The sequence below is a fragment of the Diabrotica virgifera genome, chromosome 4 (genome assembly GCF_917563875.1).
Source record: "Diabrotica virgifera virgifera chromosome 4, PGI_DIABVI_V3a".
NCBI classification, from domain to species: Eukaryota; Metazoa; Arthropoda; class Insecta; order Coleoptera; family Chrysomelidae; genus Diabrotica; species Diabrotica virgifera.
The window spans coordinates 118,420,535-118,445,080 of record NC_065446.1 but is presented as its reverse complement, the minus strand read 5'-3'; the positions used below and the strand labels follow the sequence as shown (position 1 = coordinate 118,445,080).

Here is a 24,546-nt window from a genome sequence, read left to right as displayed (position 1 = left end):
AATATAACTTATTGACGCCCTGTACAATATCTATTTTCTATTACGTAAGTATCTATACATTTAACGTTTATTTATAAAACACCCTGTATTTTGCAGAATGGTAAAAAACAGTAAATTGTTATTTTGATTTAAGAATGTTTACATTAATAATTTGACTTATATTTGACAGTTGACAGTTATATTGTACCTACTTGTTAGTTTTAGTGCTAATCAATTTTGTTGGTTAGTTACATAAATAAAGTAAAAATGAAAAAATTACTTGTTATTTGAGGAAGGTGAAAAAACCATATGTATAACATGGGAGTAAAGTTCCTTTTCCTCCCTTGAATGATTCTTGGGAGGAAAAGTAGCACTTTCCTCCCTTGTTATACAAATATCTCTTTCTTATGGCCCTCCTAAGCATAACGGTAGGTTATAATTATTCTTTTTTTTATTTCCAGCTAGTTGATTTAAGCATAAAAAATGTAAAAAAAATTTTAATCGACCTAACAACCGGTATGGACTATGTACATTCTAAGAAAATTCTACATAGAGATTTACAAAGGATGCCTTTTCTCTACAACGATAAGAACGAATATAAAATAGGAGGGTTTCGTAAAGCTGTTTATGTGGGTAATTCCAATGAAGAATCTCACTCGTCGGTAGGTATTTTTTAATTTACTTATTTTAAAACTATTTATTACAAATTTGTATTATTTTAGGCATATCTTTATTTATTTTTGTTGCACTTGTACTAGAATCGATTAAAAATAACTTAAGAGGCAATAGTAGCGAACAGGTAGCAACAAACGCGGTACAAGATTGCGGCTGTAATTTTGAATATTTTGTCGAGATATTTGGCACACATATTCATAATATAATAAAGAATGGCGGTACAGAGCCCAATTTGAGAAATATGTTAGTATGTGGAAATTACTCTATAACTAAATAAAAAGGAGCCTGTACCGCCATTAAGAAGAATAAAAAAATACACTTTCTTCAAATAAAATTTTTTATCCCATGCCTAGATTTTGTGTCACATTCTTCTTTTAGTGCCTATTCGTTTCGAATATTGGCGATCATTCTGGCTATAATTATTTTATTAACTGATGCTTTAAATAGATTAGTTGTTGTTGTGGAGAACCATTTTCTCAGGTTCTTTAACCATGATATTCTTCTTCTCCCAATTCCTCGCTTTCCGAATACTTTACCTTGAAGGATTACCTTCAGTAATCTGTATTTAGTGCCGTTTCTCATTATGTGTCTGAGATATTCTAACTTTCTCCTTTTAATGGTATACATCACCTCTCTTTTTTTGCCCATACTCTTCGTAATACGGTCCCGTTGGTTATCTTGTCCGTCCATGATATCCTTAGGATACGCCTGTATAGCCACATCTCGAAGGCTTCAAGTTTTTTCTCCATTGCTTCAGTGAGTGTCCAGGATTCAACTCCGTAATACAATATTGAGAAGATATAACATCGTAGGAGCCTTATTTTTATCTCCAGATTAAGGTTGTGGCTTTTAAAGAGTTTGGCCATGTTATTGAATGCACTCCTAGCCTTCTCTATTCTACATTTTATTTCTTGTGAGTGATCTCATTATTCGTTTACTATTGTTCCAAGATAGTTATACTGTTTTACTCGGTCCACTGGTGTATTATTGATAAGTAGTTGGGCTTCTCTAATTTTATTTTTGCTGATGATCATAAATTTAGTTTTTGATATATTTACTTGAAGTCCAAATTTTTCACTTACTTCATTTACTTTGTTTATTAGTTGCTGTAAACTGTTCAAACTGTCTGCAAAAATAACGGTGTCGTCTGCATAGCAGATGTTGTTTAGGCGTTCTCCATTTAGAAGTATTTCATGTTCGCAATTTTCCAAGGCTTCACTAAATATTTGCTCTGAATATAGGTTAAATAATATAGGTGAAAGTATACAACCTTGTCTAACGCCTCGTAGAATCTGGATCGCTTCCGTTGGTTCACCTCCAAGATTCGTTTGTCACATTGGATCTACTAAATATCGATTTTCTATTAAAAAAACTAATTACAAGGCGCCTAACTAATCTTTAAAGAGTTCTAGCGACCTTACGAAACACTTTTGTATTACAGCCCGATCAAAGAGCACAAAACTTTACGAAAACCTCAAGAAAGTAAAGGAAGGATAAGCAGTTGGGAATAGGTAGTTGAAATTGTCTATTATTAAAATGTCTATATATTATTGTGTAAAATGGAGGGGAATACCCCCTTCTCGGGGGTGAAAAATATACTTTCAAAATAAGTCCGGAATTGGATAAAATGACTAATTCTAAACAACTTTTGTTCTATATAGTTTGTCACTAAGTCAATAATTTTCGAGTTATTTGCGAGTTAATATGTTCATTTTTAACAAAGAAAAACATGTTTTTGGACGAGTTTTCGCAAATAACTCATAAAGCAAGTATTTTATCGAAAAAATATTCTTAGCAAAAATATAACTTATAAAAAAGTGAAAAAAATTGTGTATGCATGAAGTCTGTGTAGACCCAGTAGAAGCAGAGTTGTAGCTAATGAAAAGTAGTTTTTTTTCGTCAAATTCCAAATCGAATATTTCAACGTAAAATAACCAAAAAACGGAGCACTTTTCGGGGAAAACTCATTTTAACGTTTTTAAAGTGTTTAAAACAGGTTTATTTTTGTTAAAAAAAACTTCTAACATTAAAAATAAGTGAGTTACACTTAAAATATTGTTGGTCCTTTTTATTTTTTGGTAAAAATAATCGCGAAAATCACCCCCTAATTAGCATCCCAAATAAAATTAATCGTTACCGGTTCACAAGTTACTTTGCTTATGCATTCTTTATATTATCTGTAAGTTTCATAGGTTCAAAGTGCTTATTTTTGAAAAGGCTATAGTTAAAATGGCTTGAACGAGTCACTAGTCACAAGATTAAATAAATTATTAGAATAATTTTTTACTAAAAAACACAATTTTTATTTAATTTATTAATATTTTGTATTTTGACAACGACATCCGATTTCGACGTCGAAACGTTAATGAAATAATTTTTTTTTAGTTAAATTGTGGCTTATTTCGGATTTAGAATAGTTGATTACAAAAATGCCACAAGGAAATAGCTGCAGAACAACATTAATCACGAGTGTATGCAAATTTTGAACAGACATAACATAACCAATTTTCGTCTAACAGGAAAACAAGAAATCCAAAATATTCAGAAAAGCAAAACGTACATTTTATTACTCTTTGAGATTTTTGGTATTACTAATAATTTTTAAGTTATTTTGAAAAAATAAATTGAAATTTTTTCAAATTAAAAAGATATTTTAAATGCAAATTTTTTCAAAAATGAGCACTTTGAACCAATGAAACTGATAGATCATATGAACAATACATAAGTAAATTAACCTGTGAAGCGGTAACGAATAATTTTATTTGGATGATAATTAGGGGGTAATTTTCGCGATTCTTTTTACCATAAATTAAAAGGGACCAACAATATTTTGAGCGTAACTCGCTTACTTTTATATAATGTTAGAAGCTTTGTAAAAGTTGTAATGAGTTTTCTACGAAAAGTGCTCCGTTTTTTAGTTATTTCACGTTGAAATATCCTATTTGAAATTTGACGAAGAATACCTTACTTTTCATTAGCTACAACTCTGCTTCTACTGGGTCAACAGACTTCATGCGTACACCATTTTCTTCGCTTTTTTATAAGCTTTATTTTTGCTAAGAAATTCTTTTTCGATAAAATATAAACTTATTTTTTGAGTTATTTGCGAAAAACCGTGCAATAACATGTTTTTTTTTTTTGTTAAAACTTATACTAAACTAAAATACTTCGAAAAGTATTGACTTAGTGAAAAAACTCTATAGAACAAAAGTTGATTAGAATTAGTCATTTTATCCAATTCCGGATTTATTTTGAATGTATATTTTTCACCCATAAGAAGGGGCTATTCCCCCCATTTTTGTAAAATGGAGGGGATGTAGAATTATTGTAAATTCTTTCTTATATAATAATATCTAGACAATTTCAACAACCTATTCCCAAATTTTCATGCTTCCTTTATTTTTTTGGGGTCAGATTGTTGTTTGATCGGGCTATTAGGTGAATAGGGAACCTGCACATTTTTTTAGTACATAATAATGTTTAGTTTTGTTTAAAAATTAGATTTCCAAAATTTCACGCTTCAAAAACTCGTAATAACTTAGAAATACATATTTAAAGTCTTCTGCGGTATAAAATAGTTCAAACGACTCGTGACGTCACATAATTTTACATTATTTATTATGATGGTTATATTTCGCTGTGTCTAGGTACACGCTAACGTGTACGCAAATAAAAAAGTTAGGTACACGCGAATTAAACTTCATCAAGCCAGTGACGTCATTATTTAGCGTGCGCATGACTGTATATTTTGGTACATGCTATTTTGATAGGTTTAGTGTTTGTTTGATAGAAAAATATTTGTTAGGAAAGGGAAGCAGAACTATTCAGATGTTTCAAACTTAATTGTAATAAATCAATGTATATAAAAGTATATATTTAGGTTAGCAAAATAAATATAATATGTATTTAGTAGTTGACATGACACGTACAAAATATTGTTAAAATAATTTTTATATGTAAGTTAATTATTATAATCGACTATTCTAAATGGGAAATAAGCCACAATTTAACTAAGAAAAATGATTTTATTAACGTTTCGAAGTCCAAATCAGATGTCATTGTCAAAATACAAAAATAAATTATAAAAAAGATTAAATATATTATAATATATTATAATATATTATATAAAATATATTATGTAAAATATATTATAATTAAATACAGTCGGAAAAATGAAAGAATACCCATGAACGAACATATAAAACACGCTGTATTTTCCTGTCACCGTGTCACAAAGAAAATTGTCCAGTGCAAGTACAAGTAACAATAATTATTACATGTACTTGCGCTGGCCAATTTTTTTTGTTACGCGGTGACAGGAAAATACAGCGTGTTTTATATGTTCGTTCATGGGTACTCTTTCATTTTTCCAACTGTATATTATATAAAAAAAGATTAAATAAATTATTAGAAAAATTTTTTTACTAAGCAACAACATTTTTGTTTAATTTAATAATATTTTGTATTTTGACAACGACGTCCGATTTAGACGTCGAAACGTTAATAAAATCATTTTTTTAGTTAAATTGTGGCTTAGTTCTCATTTAGAATAGTTGGTTACAGAAATGCCACAATGAAATAGCTTCAGAACAACTTAATTATTATTGTGAAAGCTTTAGGTCTTCCTTTTATTTTAATTTTGGACGGTAATACTATTTCACTTATAACTAAAAAATATATATTAAATTATAGTCTCTTATTTTTTTCATACTGTTTTAAAATGTAGTTAAACTCATTATAAAATTATTAAAAGAACTCATTATTAAAAGAACTAAATAATTGTCCACACTCCATAGTTAATTTAAAAACAAACACTAAACAAATAAAAAATAAGAAATCTCTTTATTAATCAATATTAAAATTAAAGTGTAAACAAAACACGATTAAACAAATTCTAACACTCTGACACTCTAACTTTTTTATTTGCGCACACGTTAGTGTGTACCTAGACACAGCGTATATTCTTCTTCTCCTTCTTTAGTTTATTGGCCTCCACCTACTTGGCATTTGGCCAGCTCATCGTCGCGGTATAAGTGAAAATTATTTATATTCTATTAAAATTTATCGTATGTCATTGTAATAATATATACCAGTTTGTTGAGATTGGAGTTTGATACAGTTTTTGAAGGAAAGGAGAGAAGGTTTACTACGGAAAATAAAACCATTTTGTAAAAGTATAAGTTTTCTATGAATAGTTCAAACGATCAAAAACACTTGTAACGTCACATAACTCTATTTTCTACTGACGTTTATAACGTCACGTTTATAACGTCTAATTTAAAATTCTGTTTACTTTGTTGGAAGAATGTAAACATACAAACGGATGACGTCACGACGCGTTTTGAGCTGGCTGGTATAATTTGAATTTTTAATCGTCTTTAGGGGCCATACGAAAGCCAAAAAACTTTTTTATCTTTGATACATGTTTTAAATTATGTTCTGTTGTGATTTATAACATTGTTTTCGAATTCAAAATTTTATGCAAGTTCCCTATTCGATTAAATCGTCTTAAAATGATCTGAGGAATCTCAGGGTTTCGTTTGTCAGGAGTGTTTCTGGACACCCTGTATATTTAAGTCTACTATTATTTTTTATTTTATTTTTAAGGTGTCGGTTCCGTTCTGTGAATTTGCTCCAGAATGGCGTGAAACGTACACATACACAACGGAAACGTATAATGAACCAGAAACATACACGTACACATACAAAACTGATGTTTGGGCTATGGGATCGTGTTTTAAAGTTATATTGGACAAACGGATGGAAACGTTATGTGAAGATGACATCACGTAAGAACAATATTTATTAATATAATTATCGGATAATATTTTAAATATTTTAGGAAACGGTTGCAGCTATTTGTAACTGACTTTATGCTCGCTGTCCATCCAGGATCCAGGAAACATTTTACTGAAGTAAAAGCATTTATTCAAAACATGGAAGTTTAAACCATTTTTTTTATGTCGTACATATTAATACTTAGGTACTATAATAAAGCTTTATAATATTATTATTCTTTTTTTAGTTTTACCATAAGCAACACAATTACTTAATTCTTCTTCTTCTTCTTTAGGTACCGTCTCCTCTAAGGAAGTTGGTAATCATCACAGCTATTTTCACTTTTGAGATTGCAGTTCTGAACAAGTCGATGGAACTGCAATTATACCACTTTCTCAGATTGTTGAGCCAGGAAATGCGTCTTCTTTTATTACTTTGTTTTCCCTGTATTTTTCCGTGCATTATGGTTTGTAGCAATACATGTTTATCCTCTTTCATAACGTGGCGGATATATTGTAACCAAGGGCGGATCCAGGACCGATTTTCGGGAGGGGCCATGAACTTTTTTTGGGGAGGTGTACCAGGGGCCAGGGGGTAAATTTTAAAAATTACGGTTAAAATGGTGAGTTTGAAGGCACTTTTTATACACTTTTGAGTTCTATAAAGACATTCAAAAGTTATCGTTATTAAGTAAAGTAAAGTTGTTACCGATTCATCCACATGTCTTCGGATCCAAGTGCAGTTCTTTCAACAAGTTTAATACTATTTTTTCCAATGCTTCTCCTGTCACTCTGTCAGGTCTTGTTCTTCCCCTCTTTCTTGATTTTCAGGAATAATTGTTTTTATGTTTTCATACGCGTCAATTAACTTGACAAATTTTTCACGAATGTTGTTATTGTGTACCTATGTATTTCAAATTTAGATAAAGCTGTTCTACGTGGGATGGGATACGTCGGTTATTTAGTCAAATATGACAGAGTAATAATTTGCACTTTGAACCTGATTCATGTTTTGTTCAATTATTTCTTCACCACAACATGTTATTAATGATTGATTTTGACTGGTGTTACTAATGTATGTTGCTGCGGATAGGTGTCGTTGAATAGTCTTATCTCCTGATGAGATTTTAAATCTTAACAATTCCACTCATTGCTAGGTCCAGCATCTTCGTCCAGAAGCAGAAGGCCATCATCATGACAGCCTCTTAGATGAATATTTTGTCGACCTAAGAACACTCTACTATTGGTCGTAGTCTTTTATTTTCTTGTATCTGTTTAGACCTTTGAGAGTCTTTCTGGTTTGACTGACTTTTGCGGGTTGTGATAACTTTCTAGAAAATCCACCTAAGCCTCAACGCACTCCTTGTGATATGATGTTTTTCATGGATTTCTATGGCTCCGTCTTTGCCCATGAGTTTGGCGAAAGATGTTAAAGGTTTCATGACAAGGCTTTCGGCTGTCATCCCTTTATTATGACCATATTTTTCATTAGAAAAATAAAATTCAATACTTGTAAAACAATCCCTTTTGACTGTTCGAAAATACCAACCAACTCCTTTGTTGTAAGTACTGGTGATTCAAGTAACGCTTCATTTCTTTTTTATTCTTTGTGTATATAGAATATGGAAATTGATAGGATTTTGATGGCTGCCAAGATCGTTCTAACAATTGACACTTATCTATATTTTGATTTATAAAACATTCTATGTCATTCTTGAAGCTTCTGTTACTGCTTTTGTTCAATTCTAGTCCAGAAAACATATTTACCCCGTGTATTATATTATATGTGTTTGAAACTAATAACATTTGAACTGCCAATATTTCAATTTATATTTTTTTAAATTCTCGGAGGGGGCCATGGCCCCCATGGCCCCCTCCCTGGATCCGCCCTTGATTGTAACTTTCCTATCTTAATCGTGTTCATGATTTCCCTTTTCTATTTAATTCTTAATTTAATTATTTAATTCTTAATTTATTTCTATTTAATTCTTCAATTTAATTCTTCTGTTTTAATGTTATTACTGTCTTCTGTTTTAATGGGTGCGTTCGGACGACCATAGCGGCTGGCTGCCAGCTGAAATCGGCTGAGTGGTTGCATCCAGCCGTGATAGGGAAAGCTTAGTAAATCTCTCAGCGGCTGGCTTCCAGCGGTGACGTCTGACAGCTACTGCTGGCTCAGCTGTCCAGCCGCTGTGGTCGTCCGAACGCACCCAATGTTATTACTGTCGGAAGATTGTCATAGACATATTTATTAAGGGTAGACAAGGCATACTGAGCAAAAAAGCGTAACGCGGAAACAGTCGATCGGTGGTCTATCTATCTCTTTTAACCAAGCGATCCCGCGCATGTGACAGACAAAGATGGCTAGACCACTCAATCCTTAATATTGACGAATCTTGAAAAAAATTGTAAACGTTGTGAATAAACTAAATGTATGTGATATGAAACGCCGTATATAGATAGTTACTGTCACAAAAACTAATAGCCCAGTCGGGATACCATTTGACCTTGCATTAGGAGCTGCCCCAAATTTTATTTTTCTAATCTGTAGATGGGGTCAATAGTAGTACAAATTTAAAATCTCGACTGAATTTGACCGTTGCGTTAGCCGCCATTTTGATTTTAAACGAGAACCGTTTTTGCTCAATATCTCCGCCATTTTAGCTTCTCGACAAAAAAATATCAAACTGAAATTGTTGAAAATTCGATTTTCTATAATTTCGTTAATTATCATTTTTTTCGTGCGGTCCATATTTTCCGAGTTATGGGGAAAAACAGTGACAGTTAAAGCATAATTATTGATTTATTGAATTATCTCGTTTATTATTACTTTTACAACAAATTTTAACCTATACAATAATGAAGAGAATTAAATTTTGTACAATTTTGATGTCTTTCGTTGTTTGATAAAATCCATATTTAAGGTAGTACGTATGCGGTAAAGGCGCGAGCGTAAAACCCGATTGATTTTAAAGCAATTGTTTTTGTTCAATATCTTCCCTATTTTCAACTTTTCGACAAAAAGTGTAAGGACTGAAATTGTTGCAATTACGAATTACTCCAATTTTTCGAGAGAACCAGTGGCGGGTCTAAGAGGGGGGGATGGGAAAATTCCCCCCAACGGGGTCCAAAATTAAAAAAAAAACTGATGAAATATTAAAATATGTTAGCTGACATGAAACTTAATTATCGACAGACAAATTCAACCAATAAAACCCGCTAGTTAATAAAATGTGAACTTAATGCATTTAAGTTATTATTTATGTCTTTTATGTACTTAGTTTGGTTGGTGTTTCATTGGAAGTTTCAAAAATTGTATAAAATATAATTCTCTTTATTTTTGTTTATGTACAATTATGTCGTAAATTTAATAATAAATGAGACAATTCAATAATTATGCTTCCCCTCCGCTTCCTCTATTTTCCTCATTAACTCGGAGAATATTGGTCGCATAAAAAAAGTGGAAAAGAAATTGTAGGAAATTGCGTTTCCAACAATTTTAGTTCCTATCGTTTTTGTCGAAAAGTTGAAAATGGCGAGATATTAAGCAACAACGGTTTTCCTTTAAAATCAATATGGCGGCTAATGCAACCGCGGAATTCAGTCGAGACTTTAAATTTACACTACTATTGATCTCCCCTAAAGGATAGAATTATAACATTTGGGGCAGCTCGTAAAAAAGATTCAATTCAGTAATTATGCTCCCCCCACCACTTTGTACTATTTTCCCACTTAACTCGGAAAATATCAACCGCATGAAAAAAATCGTTAAAAAGAAATTGTAGGAAATCATATTTGGAACAATTTAAGTTGAAAATGGCGTAGATACTGAACAAAAACAATTGCTACAAAATCAATCAGGTCTTACGCTCGCGCCATTATCGCATACATACTACCTTAAATATTAACTTTAGCAAAAAAATCAAAGAAACTAAAATTGTGAAGAATTTAGTGCTCTCTATTTTTGTATAGGAACTGTCACTATTTTCCGCTATAACTCGGAAAATATCGATGGCACAAAAAAATTGTAAACATAGAAATGATAGAAAATTACATTTTCAACAATTTTGGTTGTTATACTTTTTGTCGAAAAGTTGAAAATGTCGGAGATATTGAGCAAAAACGGTTCTCGTTTAAAATCAAGATAGCGGAATTCAGTCGAGATTTTAAATTTACACTACTATTGACCCCCCTAAAGATTAAAAAAATAAAATTTGGGGCAGCTCCTAATACAAGGTTTGGCCTGTTATTCGTCTAACCCGACTGGACTATAAAGACCGCGTCCCACCATCAAATAATTTGATCAAACTTGTTTTGAGCAAACTGAAAGTGGCAGTTAGTGATGTCACATCCTGAGTGTTCATTGTGGATAATAATGAAAAATTTTAATTTTAAATAAAGTACAAACAAGTTAGACAACTCAATACAAAAAATTTGATCAAACTAGACTGATAGTGAGAGCACAGATTTTTAGAATTTCAAAAAAACTGCAATTGTGACGTCACTTCGACGTATTTCCTCAAGTACGTCAAGTTTGCTCAAACTGTTTGATCAAATTATTTGATGGTGAGACGCGGCCTTAAATGTTCCCAAACTAACCCATTTATCGAACGACCCCCAAAAAGGTTCGGTGCTGCATCCCAGAAAATTAGCACAAGGAGGGTGCTAAACTGTCCTTCCTGTAGATATAGGTATATAAAAAAAAAAGAAAATCTGGAGCTGGAACGCTCCAGAGCTTGTTCCCAAATGACTTTACTGTAGCTGGGATAGGTCTTCCCCAGGTGGTCGAAGGGTCTACGACTTCACATGGTGGTTTTATATTGCTTCCAAATGGCGGGTAATTTTTATTCAGGTTCCATCGAAGTGCTTCACTCTTGTCTCCTTACTCCAGAAAACAACTGGTAATAACTTTCACTTTAAAATTGGACTTGAGAAGTTGAATAAAAGCCTTCATAGTTTATTTCTAATTATCACCCGCCATTTTCGATATTACCGATTCCGAGCCACGAGTTAAGTGGCAGTTGAACCCCATCGTTCAACGAGGAAAACGTCAACACCAGATGGCGCAATTCTCTACCAAATTTAAGAAACTTAACCAGTGTCGCCTGTATATTTGCTGGTTCGGTTTAGGATTTAATAATGTATTTGGATTACTTCCACATATTTATTTTTAATTAAAAGTACAATCAACTGACATCTTATACTATCTGACATGAAGTGACATCCCTTGTCAACCCATAGGACATGACAGGAGTACATAGAACACAGAACTATAACTAGACTGACTAGTTACCCTGACATCCCCTTTCCTTAATAAAGCTAAAACAGAATTTACAATTACAGATCCAACCTCTGAGGACATTTAATTTTCCTTCCATAGGAATTAACCAAATGACTTGTACCAGTTTCATAAACTAAACTGTTATCTTCAGAGCTTGTATCGGTTTCATGTTTTATACTATGATCTATTTCAATTTCTACATTGTTACTGTTTTCTCCGAAATCTAAATTTATAATTTTACCGTCACGTAAATTACATCATCATGATGGATGACGTCACTAGTATAATATATATGCCAAAAAATTATATTTTAAAATTTTAAAATAAAAATTTAAAAATTATATTTAAAAATAATAGTAATTTATCTCCAGAGTCACCCGTTCTCGAGAAAATTAATTTATTTCAATCAAACGTCCTCACTGTACCTATAGCTTCAGAGGGTAATATCTTAAAACCATGATTTTTTGGAGCAACGGCCAATTGAGTCTTTTATCACACATCAAGGACTACCAGAACCCAAAGTTTCAGACCATTTGACAGGGAACCATTTCCCATAAGGTTTCTGCGGGGTCCTTTAGTTTACATTCTTCTGTTTGTCTCAATTAATTTAATTTAAAAACATTTTTTTTGGGCACCCTTTATAAATAATTATGTTAATGTTTATATTAGGGAATAGAGCATGGAATAACCTTTCCAATGAGCTATCACAAGATCCCTATTTTCATTTAAAAAAATCATCGATTACTTTATCACGCCCAGACGGATGACGTCACTAGTATGTGATGAATAAATGAAATAAATATAAAATTGTAGTTTCGCATTTAATTGATAAAAACTCCAAATTCCGCCTATGGTTACTTGTCAAAAAGGTTGAAGTTGACGTAAAAACTACTAGAGAATTGAAAAACGTCAACTTTTTTGACAAAAAAACCATAGGCGGACATTTGAACTTTTATTAATTAAATGCGAAACTACAACATTATATTTATTTAATTTATTCACCAAAATCAAAATCAACTTAAACCCAAAAAAATTAGTATGACTGAATAAGTATTTTCAATACCTTTCAAACGAGGTAACACTTGCCATAAGGTCCCATTTAAAATTATCTGTCACAGTGGCGCTGTAAAGTCATCTGTCACTATTACGTCACCTGTCATGTCTAGTTAAGAAGCCTACGTCCGTTTATTTCCTCCCTCCAAATTTCACTATTATAAGTATAACCGTTCAAAAGATATGAGGAGGGGACTTTTGACTAGCACGGTATATAAGTTCCCAATAAAAATACAAAATTCAACCTAGAATGTGAGTTGTACAACAAAATCTATCAATGAGGTCTCAAAATATCAAACTAATCAATACAGCATTACAAGTGTACCTGCTAAGTATTAATAAAAAATTAAAGACAAAATAAATCAGAAACAAAATGTGTAGAAAGATATCAAAACAGAATAGAGAAAATTTAGATAAAAGAAAAGAAATTAACTAGAACAAATACTGTCTTAGAACCGAAGGTTGGCACCAAGTGGGGAACGCCAATGTAACAAAAATAGAAACTTCTGCTAAAGGGAATGAGAATTGGAAAGCTGGTTGAAAAATAAACTTCAACAGAAGTAGAGAGATCAAGCTAATATCTAATGTAATAAAAATGGCTCCACGTTGGAAGCCGATGTATCAAAATACTACTTTTGCAGTAGTTTTTGTATAGGGAAATAAAAAGATGAAGAGAGTAAGATGAACTTATAACAGAAGTAGGAAGAGAGAGATGGAAACTAATACAGTTAGGCTAGCAGGATATGCAAGAGAATGACTACTTGACACTCAACGATGGATTCAGCCAATTTTCATGCCTGTCAAAGACAGTAGATCAAAGTAGATAGTTATGATGACTAGGAAATAAAATATTAAAATAAGAATAATGTACTGAAAATAGAAACAGAAGAATAATTGATAAAAAAAATAACAAATCATGGGCGCCAGGGGAGGGTATCGACCACTCTTCCAGGTATCCTACACTGCTGTGAAATATCTTAAATCTGTAAATGTAAATATGAGGGAAAAATAATAAATGAAATACAAAACAAATACAAATTTATTTAAATAGAACTACTTTTAGATTTTACACAATCTCTGAGTTAACGAAATGAATATTAAGTGACTCTAAAATGATGAAAGTTATTATTATTTATTTTGCTCAACAGGCCATGTAGGCACTGGGCGTGAAAAACACAATTACATTTTTTTACTATACATATCTACAACATACAATATTAGTTTGTCTATTAAAAAATACATCATATAAATATATATACATATAAATATATATACATATATATATATATATATATATATATATATATATATATATATATATATATATATATATAGCTCTCATTTTACAATTCATGGCACATTGTTCTGTTACAATTTCTCTTGCGCTCTTCTTACCACTCCTCTCCATTCTCTTCTGTATAATACCTTGCTTCTCCAGTTATCTATTTTTAATTCTCGTAAATCGGCTTGGACGCTGTAAAACCATCTTTTACGGAGTCTTCCTTTCCTTTTTTTCCCTACTGGTTTCCTGTTCAATACTATCTGGTCATTCTATGGTTTTCCAATCTTTGCACATGCCCCAGCCATCTTATTCTATGCGCCTTTATTATTGCGGTGATTTTTGGTTCCGTATACAGCTCTTCCAACTCTTTATTTGTCCTTCTTCTCCATCCCATTTGTGTATTTATGCCTCCGTAAATTGATCGGAGAATTTTCCTCTCCCATCTTTCTAATCTTTCTTCATCTGCCTTTCTTAAAACCCATAATTCAGCTCCATATAAAACCGTAGCTCTAATCACTGTCTTGTAAATTCTTTCTTTTGTTTTTCTTGAAACAAACTTAGACTTCATTGTTCATTAAGGATCTCAGCATTCCGTATTTCTGGTTGCCTTTTGTAATTCTGGATTCTATTTCTTTATCCTCATGTCCATTTTCACACCAAGGTAAACTCTTCCACTCTGTCAAAACTGTATATGTAATCTTTCTCCCCTTGTATTTTTATAAACTCTTCATTGTCTTGCTGCGTATCACCCATTATCATGTATTTAGTTTTCTTTTCATTTATCTTTAGGCCAAACCTATTTGCCTCTTTTTCTATCTTTTTCACAATTGTTCTCAATTCTTTCTTTGATTTTGCTAATATTGTTAGATCATCCGCAAAAGCAATACATTGATGATCATTTTTAAATATGGTTTCTTCCATTTTTATGCTGCAATTCCTCATTATTACTTCAAGAACAAGATTGAACAACGTGGTTGACATCGGGTCACCCTGCCTGAGTCCTTGTTTGATTTCGAAGTCCTCTGAGATGTCTTTCCACACTACTTCGCTTTTCGTTTTTGCCAACGTCATTTCAATCAAGCTAGGATTTGTAATTGTTTCAGAGCAGCAAGGGGATTTGTAATTGTTTCAGAGCACGGTACATTTCTTTTCTATTTATACGATCATATCTTCTTCTTCTTCTTCTACGGCACTACAGCCCAAATTGAGCCTTGGCCTCCTTTATTTTTTGCCTCCACCCTTGCCTGTCTGTGGCTGCTCTTCTCCATACACGGACTCCTAAAAGGGCTTGTGCGTCGCTGTTTACTGTGTCTTCCCAGCGCTTTCGTGGCTTCCCAACCAGTCTCTTTCCTTGCATTCTAGCATTCAGTGCTCGTTTTGGTAGCCTATCCTCTCCCATTCTTATCACATGTCCGGCCCATTGCAATCTTTGTAATCTAATGAAGTCTGACAGGGGCGTTTCCTTATAAAGTTGATAAAGCTCGTTTTTGTATCGACTTCTGAAGATTCCGTTTTCCCTCACAGGTCCTAGTATTCTCCTAAGTACTTTCCTTTCGAATGTGTCGAGTTTGTTTTTGGATCTTTCTTTCAGCACCCAGACTTCACTGCCATAGCATGTTATTGGTCGAATTAAGGTTTTATAGATTCTCATCTTTGTATTTTGGTGGACACTTTGAGACCGAAATATATGGAAGAGGACAAAATAAGCTCTGTTTGCCTGCGTTATTCTCTTCCTTATTTCTCCATCTTCTGATCCGTCGGCATATATTTCTACTCCCAGGTATGTAAACTTTTCAACCGTTTCAATGTCATCTTCATGTATAATGTTTTCTGGGACTATATTTCTTCTCGTCTGAGTCATTATTTTTGTTTTTTCTGTGTTAATTTCCAGACCTAGCATTTTTGTTTGTGTTTTTAACTCTGCATATGTTTCCTGTGCTCCTGTTGATGTTCTACTCATAATATTAATATCATCAGCATAAGCGGCCAGTTGAACCGTTCGGTTGGTCAGTAGATTTCCTCGTCCAGTTTGCATTTGCCTAACCGCATACTCCAGTGCCAGGTTAAACAATGTTGGGGCCAGCCCATCTCCCTGTTTTAGTCCCTGCGAAATGTTAAAAAAGTCTGTCCGGTGGTTTTGTATTCGTACATATGCCTGAGTTTCATCCATTGTGGCTTTAATGAGTCTTATTAACTTGTGTGGTATTGCCAATTCAGCCAATATATAGTATAGTTTGTTCCTTTTGACTGAGTCGTATGCCTGTTTGAAGTCTACAAACACGTTGTGAACATCAATATCGTGTTCCCTTGCTTTGCTCAAGATCTGTTTTACTGTGAATATTTGATCCAGTGTCGATCTTCCCCGTCGGAAGCCCGTCTGATACTCTCCAATAATATTTTCTGCTAGTGGTTGGAGCCGCTGGTTTATAATATACGTGAGGACTTTATATGCTGTACATAGTAGAGAGATTCCACGGTAGTTTTTGCACTGGAGTTTGTCTCCTTTTTTATAGTTTTTATACGATCATATACCTGCTTGAAATCTACGAACAGCGCAAACAGGGTCGTTTTGTACTCATAGCAATTTGCTTGTAGTTCTTTTAGCGTGAAAATCTGGTCTGTTACCGAACGGTTGGATCGAAAGCCTGTTGGTACTCTCCCACAGTATCCTCCATGTATTCGTTCAGTCTTCCACGTATGCATTGTGCTATTATCTTATACCCTGTCTCTAGGAGTGCTATTCCCCTATAAGTTTCACATGTTTGTTTATCTCCTTTTTTATGTATGGGGCAGATTCTAGCCAGCATCCAGTCATTTGGCATTTTTTCCTCTTCCCATATCTTTTTCACCAGCCAGTATAGTTGCTCGTACAGTTGTTCTCCTCCTGCCTTTAACATTTCAGCTGTTATTTCTGTCGCTCCTGGACTTTTGTTGTTTTTAAGTTGGCTGATTATATTCATTACCTCTTGTTTTGTTGGCGTCCCCACTATCGTATCGTTTTCTTCCATGTTCTGTATTATGTCCATCTCGTCCTCTTCAACATTATTTAATAGCTCTTCGAAATAATTTTTCCACCTTTCTAGCACCTGCGCTGTTTCACTTATTAGTAATCCTTCTTCATTCTTAATATAGATGCTTCGGCTCTGATATCCTTTGTCCATTCTTTTAACCTCTTGGTAAAATGACCTTATTTCTTTAGTTTGAAATTTTTCTTCAATTTCCTTTAGCTTATCTTCTTTGGATATTCTCTTCTTTCTCCTATATTGTCTTTTCATTTCCCTTCTTGCGTCCCTATACACATTTCTGTTATTCTCATTTTCTTTTAATAGCATTATTTGTCTAGCTCTCCTAACTGCTTCAGTTGCTTTTTCACATTCTTCATCATACCATTCATTTATTTTTCCTTTTCTCATTGTACTGTTTAGAACTGCCTCATTTGCCTTCATTAATGATGTTTTTACTTTCTCCCATCTTTCTTCGATTTCCATTTCTTGTGCGCATGTTGCCAGTTCTATTTCTATTTTCTCTTTATATTTATCTTTTACTTCTTCACTTTTCAATAGGGTCGAATTGTATTTTCTCTTACCTTCCATTCTTTTCCTTTTTCCCTTCCCGGTCGCACCCCATGTCCTAGTTTTTAACAATATTTCAGATAATTTGAAATATCTTAAAATTAATCCTCTGTGATATATTTAAATATATTAGAAAACAATCAAGCATGCCGAATGTTTAAGTAGTCTTGTAGATTGTAGACAAAACTTACACGTGTAGGTATTAGTGCAAGATTGCATTTCTTTATAATAATCTTGACATACATATACGAAAGTATTACAAACATAGGTAATCAATAAGTATTCATACACAGAGATATTTAGGGCAGTCTAATGTTGGGATTACTGTAGAGAGTGCCACCTCGAAGAGAGGACGTTCATTCCATCGTCAACTGGGTACTAGTAACGAGGATTAAATGTACCTGTAACAATAAAGTAATTAATGGGAAATATAGTGTCTTCCAGTTAATCACCCCATCGTTAGGGTAGTAAGAACCCGTTACCACCATATGGCGATCCTGGCAGGATCGCCATATGATGGTTCCTGTTTATCTGAACCATCTCAGATAATTGAGGGGTGGTTACCCCCTACCATAAGGGTTGATGAAGTAACAATACTCACTGTAAATTCATTTATTGGTACGTTGAAGTAACTACGGTAAAGAGCTGGTGGTATATTATTTAGTAACTGTGATGTATACTCGTTGGGATCTCAAATACCAATGACTAATCTTTTCGCCATGAAAGTAGAACTAAAAGTGGATTCCCCTGTTTACTGTTTGGTATAAATAAAAGTGAGAGTGTTTAGTAAAAGTGCTGAATCGACTAGATTATAAATAACGAATACTAATTGTTATTTCAAACTGACCTTGTATCGAAAATCGACACATTGATGTGGTAATATAGGTCAATCGTATTTATTATAAACAAACGTATTTCTTTTACCAAAGACATTTATTTATTAAAAGAATTTGTCTTAATAACATGATTACTGAGATGCAGTGTATCCCAATACACCCAGTTTCTCATGCATATCACTCTTACTAGGTAGTGGTCTGAATTGCATTCTGCTCCTCTCATGCTTTTTATTTTTGATATAAAATTCATGTCCATTTTTTCTATTACTACATGATCTATTTGGTTAATTGTTTTTCCGTCGGGCGACTTCCATGCCTCTTTGTGGATTTCCTTCCGGCGCAGTTGTGTACTTCTTATTACCATATTTCTTTCCATTGCAAAACATACTGCTCGGTGCCCGTTATTATTTGTTATATCATGTTTGCTATGTTTCCCTACTATGTTCTCATATATATCTTCTTTTCCAATCTTTGAGTTGACATCACCCATTATTATTTTCATATCGTATTTCGGTGTTTTTTCGTATTCCTCCTCTAGTTGCTCATAGAACATGTCTTTCTCATCTTCATCCGCATCTTCTATGGGAGCATGCACATTTATAATGATTATATTTCTTCTTTCCCCTTTCATTCTTAAAGAACACAGTCTGTCAGATATAGGCTTAAAGCTATTACCCTTGATTTCAAGTTTTCCTGTAGTATGAAACCTGTTCCTCTGGTTCTGTCTTTTCCACCACTTTTAAAAAAGGGTGTGCCCTCTACATCCACTATTTCAGTTCCTAATTGTTTGGTTTCTTGTACTGCAAGCAAGTCCAATTTATATTTCTTGACTTCTCTTACTAGTTCTTTCAGATTGCCTGCACCATACGTCCCTCTCACATTCCAAGTTCCAAAGTTTATTTTTCGTATATATTTCTCATTTGCCTTATTCGTTGCCTCGGTCGTTTTACTGTTACATACCGTTTTCAGTTTTTTGAACTTTGCTGCACCTTAAAGCGGTTCACCTTGGCGTTCCACTTCCAGACTTCGTCGTTTACTATCAGTTTCTGGAAACCAATTTTTATATTCTTTCCTTCTTCTTTCTCTTTCTTTGCCCGTTTTCTTATTCTTCCTTGTATTTCTCTTTCTATTTTATTCATATCCTCATTAATGTATATCTTTTCCTGGCCAACCTTTTGTAATTTGTTTTTATTTACCATTATCTTTTCTTTATCAGTTGCGTTCTTCAGTTCCACCAGACAGGTTTTATTTCCTAACTTTGTTGCCCCCTTAATATTTATTTCCACGTGCAGTGTTTTAACGCAGAAATCCTCTATCATTTTCTTTAATATATTCTGATCGTATGTATTTATGTCCATTCCTTGTATGATTACATTGTTTCTTCTCTTTTCTTTTTTCATTTTATCCATCCTCTCCTCGATTTTGTCCATTTTTTGCTTCAGATCCTTATTTTTCTTTTTTATATGATCGTTTTCTTCCCTTATTTCCTAATCTCCTGTCTATACTGCTTCTGTTCCTCTTTCATTTCCTGAATGTCAGTGGTTAGTTTTGCTAACATTTCTAATACTCTATCCATTTTATCTTCCTTCAATTTTTCTCCCCCTTCGTCCATCCGCCTTTTGTTTTGATTGGTCTCCGTATCATATTCATTGTCACTACCCATTTTTTTCCCTCGTGCTAAGGCTTCAGGACAGAAGGTTGCGGTTCTATAGGTCTTGTAGTACTTGTAGCCCCGCGCAAGTGACTATTGACCGGTCGACCCGTCAGATCTTCAGTCACTATCAGGACTACAATTACCACTTTATTTCTACTTTATTTCTATTTCGATTTCCTAATTGGATACACTTTATTTGAAATCCGGCAACGTCGCAATTTATTTTGTCGTGACCCGTCTTCACCTGTCGCTGTTATCAGCTGTCCCTAATTAGTTTAATTACTTAGGTATATTTACATTAGTTTTTCACTGTTGACGTTTATGTATTATTCACTCACTAGATCCACTTGAAAGAGAAATTTTTTAACACTACACATATACAGTCTGCTAAAGTTTATTAGGGGAGTGCATATAGATTTTCACTTCGGAAAAAATCAAACAAGATAGAACTTTTTGTAATTTCATTAAGAAATGTTTAATAAACAACATATCAAAAAGTTCTACTCGAGAAGTGGGTGCTTCATTTTTTATTAAACAAATGAACTACGAAATTAGATGTTTTTGAAATAACTCTGAAAATATAAATTTTAGAAAAAAACTGACTTGACCATTGAAAAATTCAGAAAATTTTACAAAAAAACCTTATATAAAGAATTTTCTAAAATTAAATCTGTGTCTTCTATAATTTTTTATTTATAACGCTAAAGTCACCCTTCTCACAAACATTGGCGCACTGTAAACTAGCGTACGGCGAAGTGCATGGTTGAGTTATTTTAATGTAATTCTTCAACTAATGGATCAAATGTTTACAAATTGAACATTAAAGAAGAATAATTAAGCTAGCTTATGGTTATAATAGAAAGAAATAAAATGTATGGTCATAAGTACGGTGTGGGCGGAAAGTGAGCCTTACATGAATTTTGTTTAAAAATGATTTAAAAATGTGTAACTAATACAATTTTTCTTATAAAACTCTCAATTTTGCACAACTTACCTTTCAAGCATCTTACTAAATGTGGCTTCATTCAAAAAAAATTTCAAAAATTTAATTCAAATGATATGACGTCTCAAAAAATGTAATTTTTGAAATCTTCGTAGTTTTATAGAATTACCATCATTTTAAAACGGTGTTACACAAGTTTGAACAGATCTATTACAGTTTTATAAGTACTTTTTTTAAGATTAGGATATAATCTTTAAAATTCACTCAATTATTTTACTTTAGAAATGAAATAAACTATTTCTTTTTGAGAAAATTAAAAAAGATACCAAAAATGTAATACAAAAACCGAAAATTACCAGCTAAAAAAATGTTTATACAAAGTGATCAAAACTTTTTTCTGTAAATCTTACCTAAAATACATTTAATAATAAGCTTCAACAACAATAAATGTTCAGTAAAAAAATTTTTTTAGCTCTTATACAGTATGTCTGCGTAACTTGGAACCTATTGATAACTTTTTTATTATCAGCTTTGCGAAAAACAGTTATTCTTTATAAAATACTCTGCATCGTATATAATCTAAGATGCAATCATTCAATATCAAATTTAATTAATTTTATACGAGGTATGTCAAAAAATATGAATTTCACTCAAGAGTAAAATAGCTTTACATTTCACAATATCGAAAAGTGTTATGAAGAAAAGTTGTTTGGAATTAAAAAATTTGTTTTAGTGTTCAATTATATCCTTCTAATTAAAATATTGTGGATAATAAAGGCACTTAACTCTTAAGAAAAATTCATAATATTTTTTACATACCTCGTATAAAATTTAAAAAGTTTGATATCTGATGATTGTATCTTAAATTTTAGACCAGGGAGAGCATTTTATGAAGAATAACTTTTTTTCGTAAAAGTGATAATAAAATAGTTATCATAATTGTAATAAAATGATGAGTATCCGTAATTTGAGAAAAAATTGAAATTTTTTTTCAGTTAGAATGATGTAATTGTATATTTAAACATAGTTTTTAATTTCAAACAACTTTTCATAATATCATTTTTTGATATTCTGGAATATAAAGGTACTTTACTCTTTAACGTAATTCATATTTTTGACATAACTCGTATAAAATTGATGAAATTTGATATCTGATGGTTAAATTTTAGATTTTTGACTATCCAGAGTATTTTATGAATAATAACTTTTTTCATAAAATTGATAATAAAAAAGTTTTCCATGTGGTTCCTAGCTACGCATACATACTGTATATGAGCTTCTGTATAAGAATTTTCAAATTGTAATGCCATATTCGGATTCAGCATAATCAAAAACAAAATAGAAACATATTTGCTCAAAGTAAAATGATGAATTTAACGATATTTTTAAAATTATTTATGCAAAATAAATTGTTATTGTTTAAAGAATTAATAAACAATTAGCGGCCAAATCTGCGAGTAGAACTTTTTACTTTAACAAATATATAAACTAACAAAAAAAGTTTTAGAAAAATATAAGCTTGTTTGAATTTTTCCGAAACAATGCATGTTTTCGTTCTAATTGCACTCCCCTATATATATATATATATATATATATATATATATATATATCAAACAAATGAAATAGAGAATGTGGAAAAATCCCCTTACGAATAACTCACAGATCCACTATTTCTGGCTGGGAAAAATTTTTCGAATAGAATCAAAGATCCAAACACCAGTTCTTAGAAATGTGTTTCGCCCTCTTCAACCTCCGTGGGCTCATCGGTAAAGATGAGAGGTTGAATATCTTTAGACACATTCCATCAAAAAACAACATCCGAGACATAGACATAACAGGAGCGTAAATCTACGCCCAACCTGAAAATGACAGTCTCAAGTTTTAATTCCCTAATTACTTTAGAGTAAGTAAGATAATGTTTATGAAAAAACAAAAGATGTAGATCTTTGAAACACACTCAGTGATCAAAAGATCCACAGGTACTGGTTTAACGACCACTCGTACGAAATCAAACAAATGAAATAGAGAATGTGGAAAAATCCCCTTACGAATAACTCACACATCCACTATTTCTGGCTGGGAAAAATTTTTCGAATAGAATCAAAGATCCAGTATTTGTTAAACCGTTAAACCAGTACCTGTGGATCTTTTGATCACTGAGTGTGTTTCAAAGATCTACATCTTTTGTTTTTTCATAAACATTATCTTACTTACTCTAAAGTAATTAGGGAATTAAAACTTGAGACTGTCATTTTCAGGTTGGGCGTGATTTACGCTCCTGTTATGTCTATGTCTCGGATGTTGTTTTTTGATGGAATGTGTCTAAAGATATTCAACCTCTCATCTTTACCGATGAGCCCACGGAGGTTGAAGAGGGCGAAACACATTTCTAAGAACTGGTGTTTGGATCTTTGATTCTATTCGAAAAATTTTTCCCAGCCAGAAATAGTGGATGTGTGAGTTATTCGTAAGGGGATTTTTCCACATTCTCTATTTCATTTGTTTGATTTCGTACGAGTGGTCGTTAAACCAGTACCTGTGGATCTTTTGATCACTGAGTGTGTTTCAAAGATCTACATCTTTTGTTTTTTCATATATATATATATATATATATATATATATATATATATATATATATATATATATATATCTACTGTTCAAATTTCTTGAAATATTTTCTGTTGTAAGTCGCGTAAATCGAGATTATTACAGACAGAAATTATAACACATTCTTACTCTTCTATACCAACGTTGCCCGACGAAAGTTATAGTTTACAATATTAACACAAATAATGTAATGTAACAATAATGTTACATGTTAGAAAATTCAAATAACTCTTATATAGAGGATACAACTCACATGAGATTAAGGTAATAACCTTCACCAAATCATTATAGTACGATTACTACATACAACTAAGTTAGATACCAAAAGATATGACTAATATATAATTATAGATAACATATATAGAATTATACAGAACTCCAAACGAGTTAACCAGGAACAAGCCTGATAAAGTAAAATATATCAAAAATGAATTAAGTACAGCAAAGTTAACGTTAAATAAGAACAAGTTAAGTAAAATATATATAAATTATTTAAATTGATTGACTAAATGAAAAATTAATAATAAAGTAAAATTAAATAAGTCCATGAATACAAAAGGTAAAGTTAAATACATGACTGGTGTTACATAAAGGACTGGTAACAAGCAATGCAAACATAAGGAGTGAAGTTACAAAAGTAAATGAAATCAATTAAATTAATAATAAAATATACGGACATATTCTCTGGAATATCACTTTGAGCTCAAAGTATATTACCGCAGGATTATCTATATAATAAGTTTGGGAACTCTATCAACTAATATGTATATTATAAAACAAATGCAAGCTAAATATTGAAAAAAAAATTATTAACACTGTGGATAAACTAAATGTCTGATTTTAAACGTTATATGCAGAAAATCATTAACTGTTACAAAAAACTAAAC

At 32.2% G+C, this 24,546-nt stretch overlaps 1 protein-coding gene across 1 annotated transcript in view; it reads left to right on the top strand.

Annotated features, from left to right (window-relative positions):
• The window catches only part of LOC126883136 (serine/threonine-protein kinase pakF-like), a 123,604-nt gene extending 116,940 nt beyond the window's left edge, over window positions 1–6,664 (top strand). Inside the window, exons 6-8 of the mRNA XM_050648389.1 lie at window positions 441–641; window positions 6,262–6,443; window positions 6,497–6,664. Coding sequence (XP_050504346.1) covers window positions 441–641; window positions 6,262–6,443; window positions 6,497–6,602 — 489 coding nt within the window. The 3' untranslated portion in view covers window positions 6,603–6,664. The remainder of the gene's footprint in view (window positions 1–440; window positions 642–6,261; window positions 6,444–6,496) is intronic.
• Window positions 6,665–24,546: the final 17,882 nt, after the last annotated feature.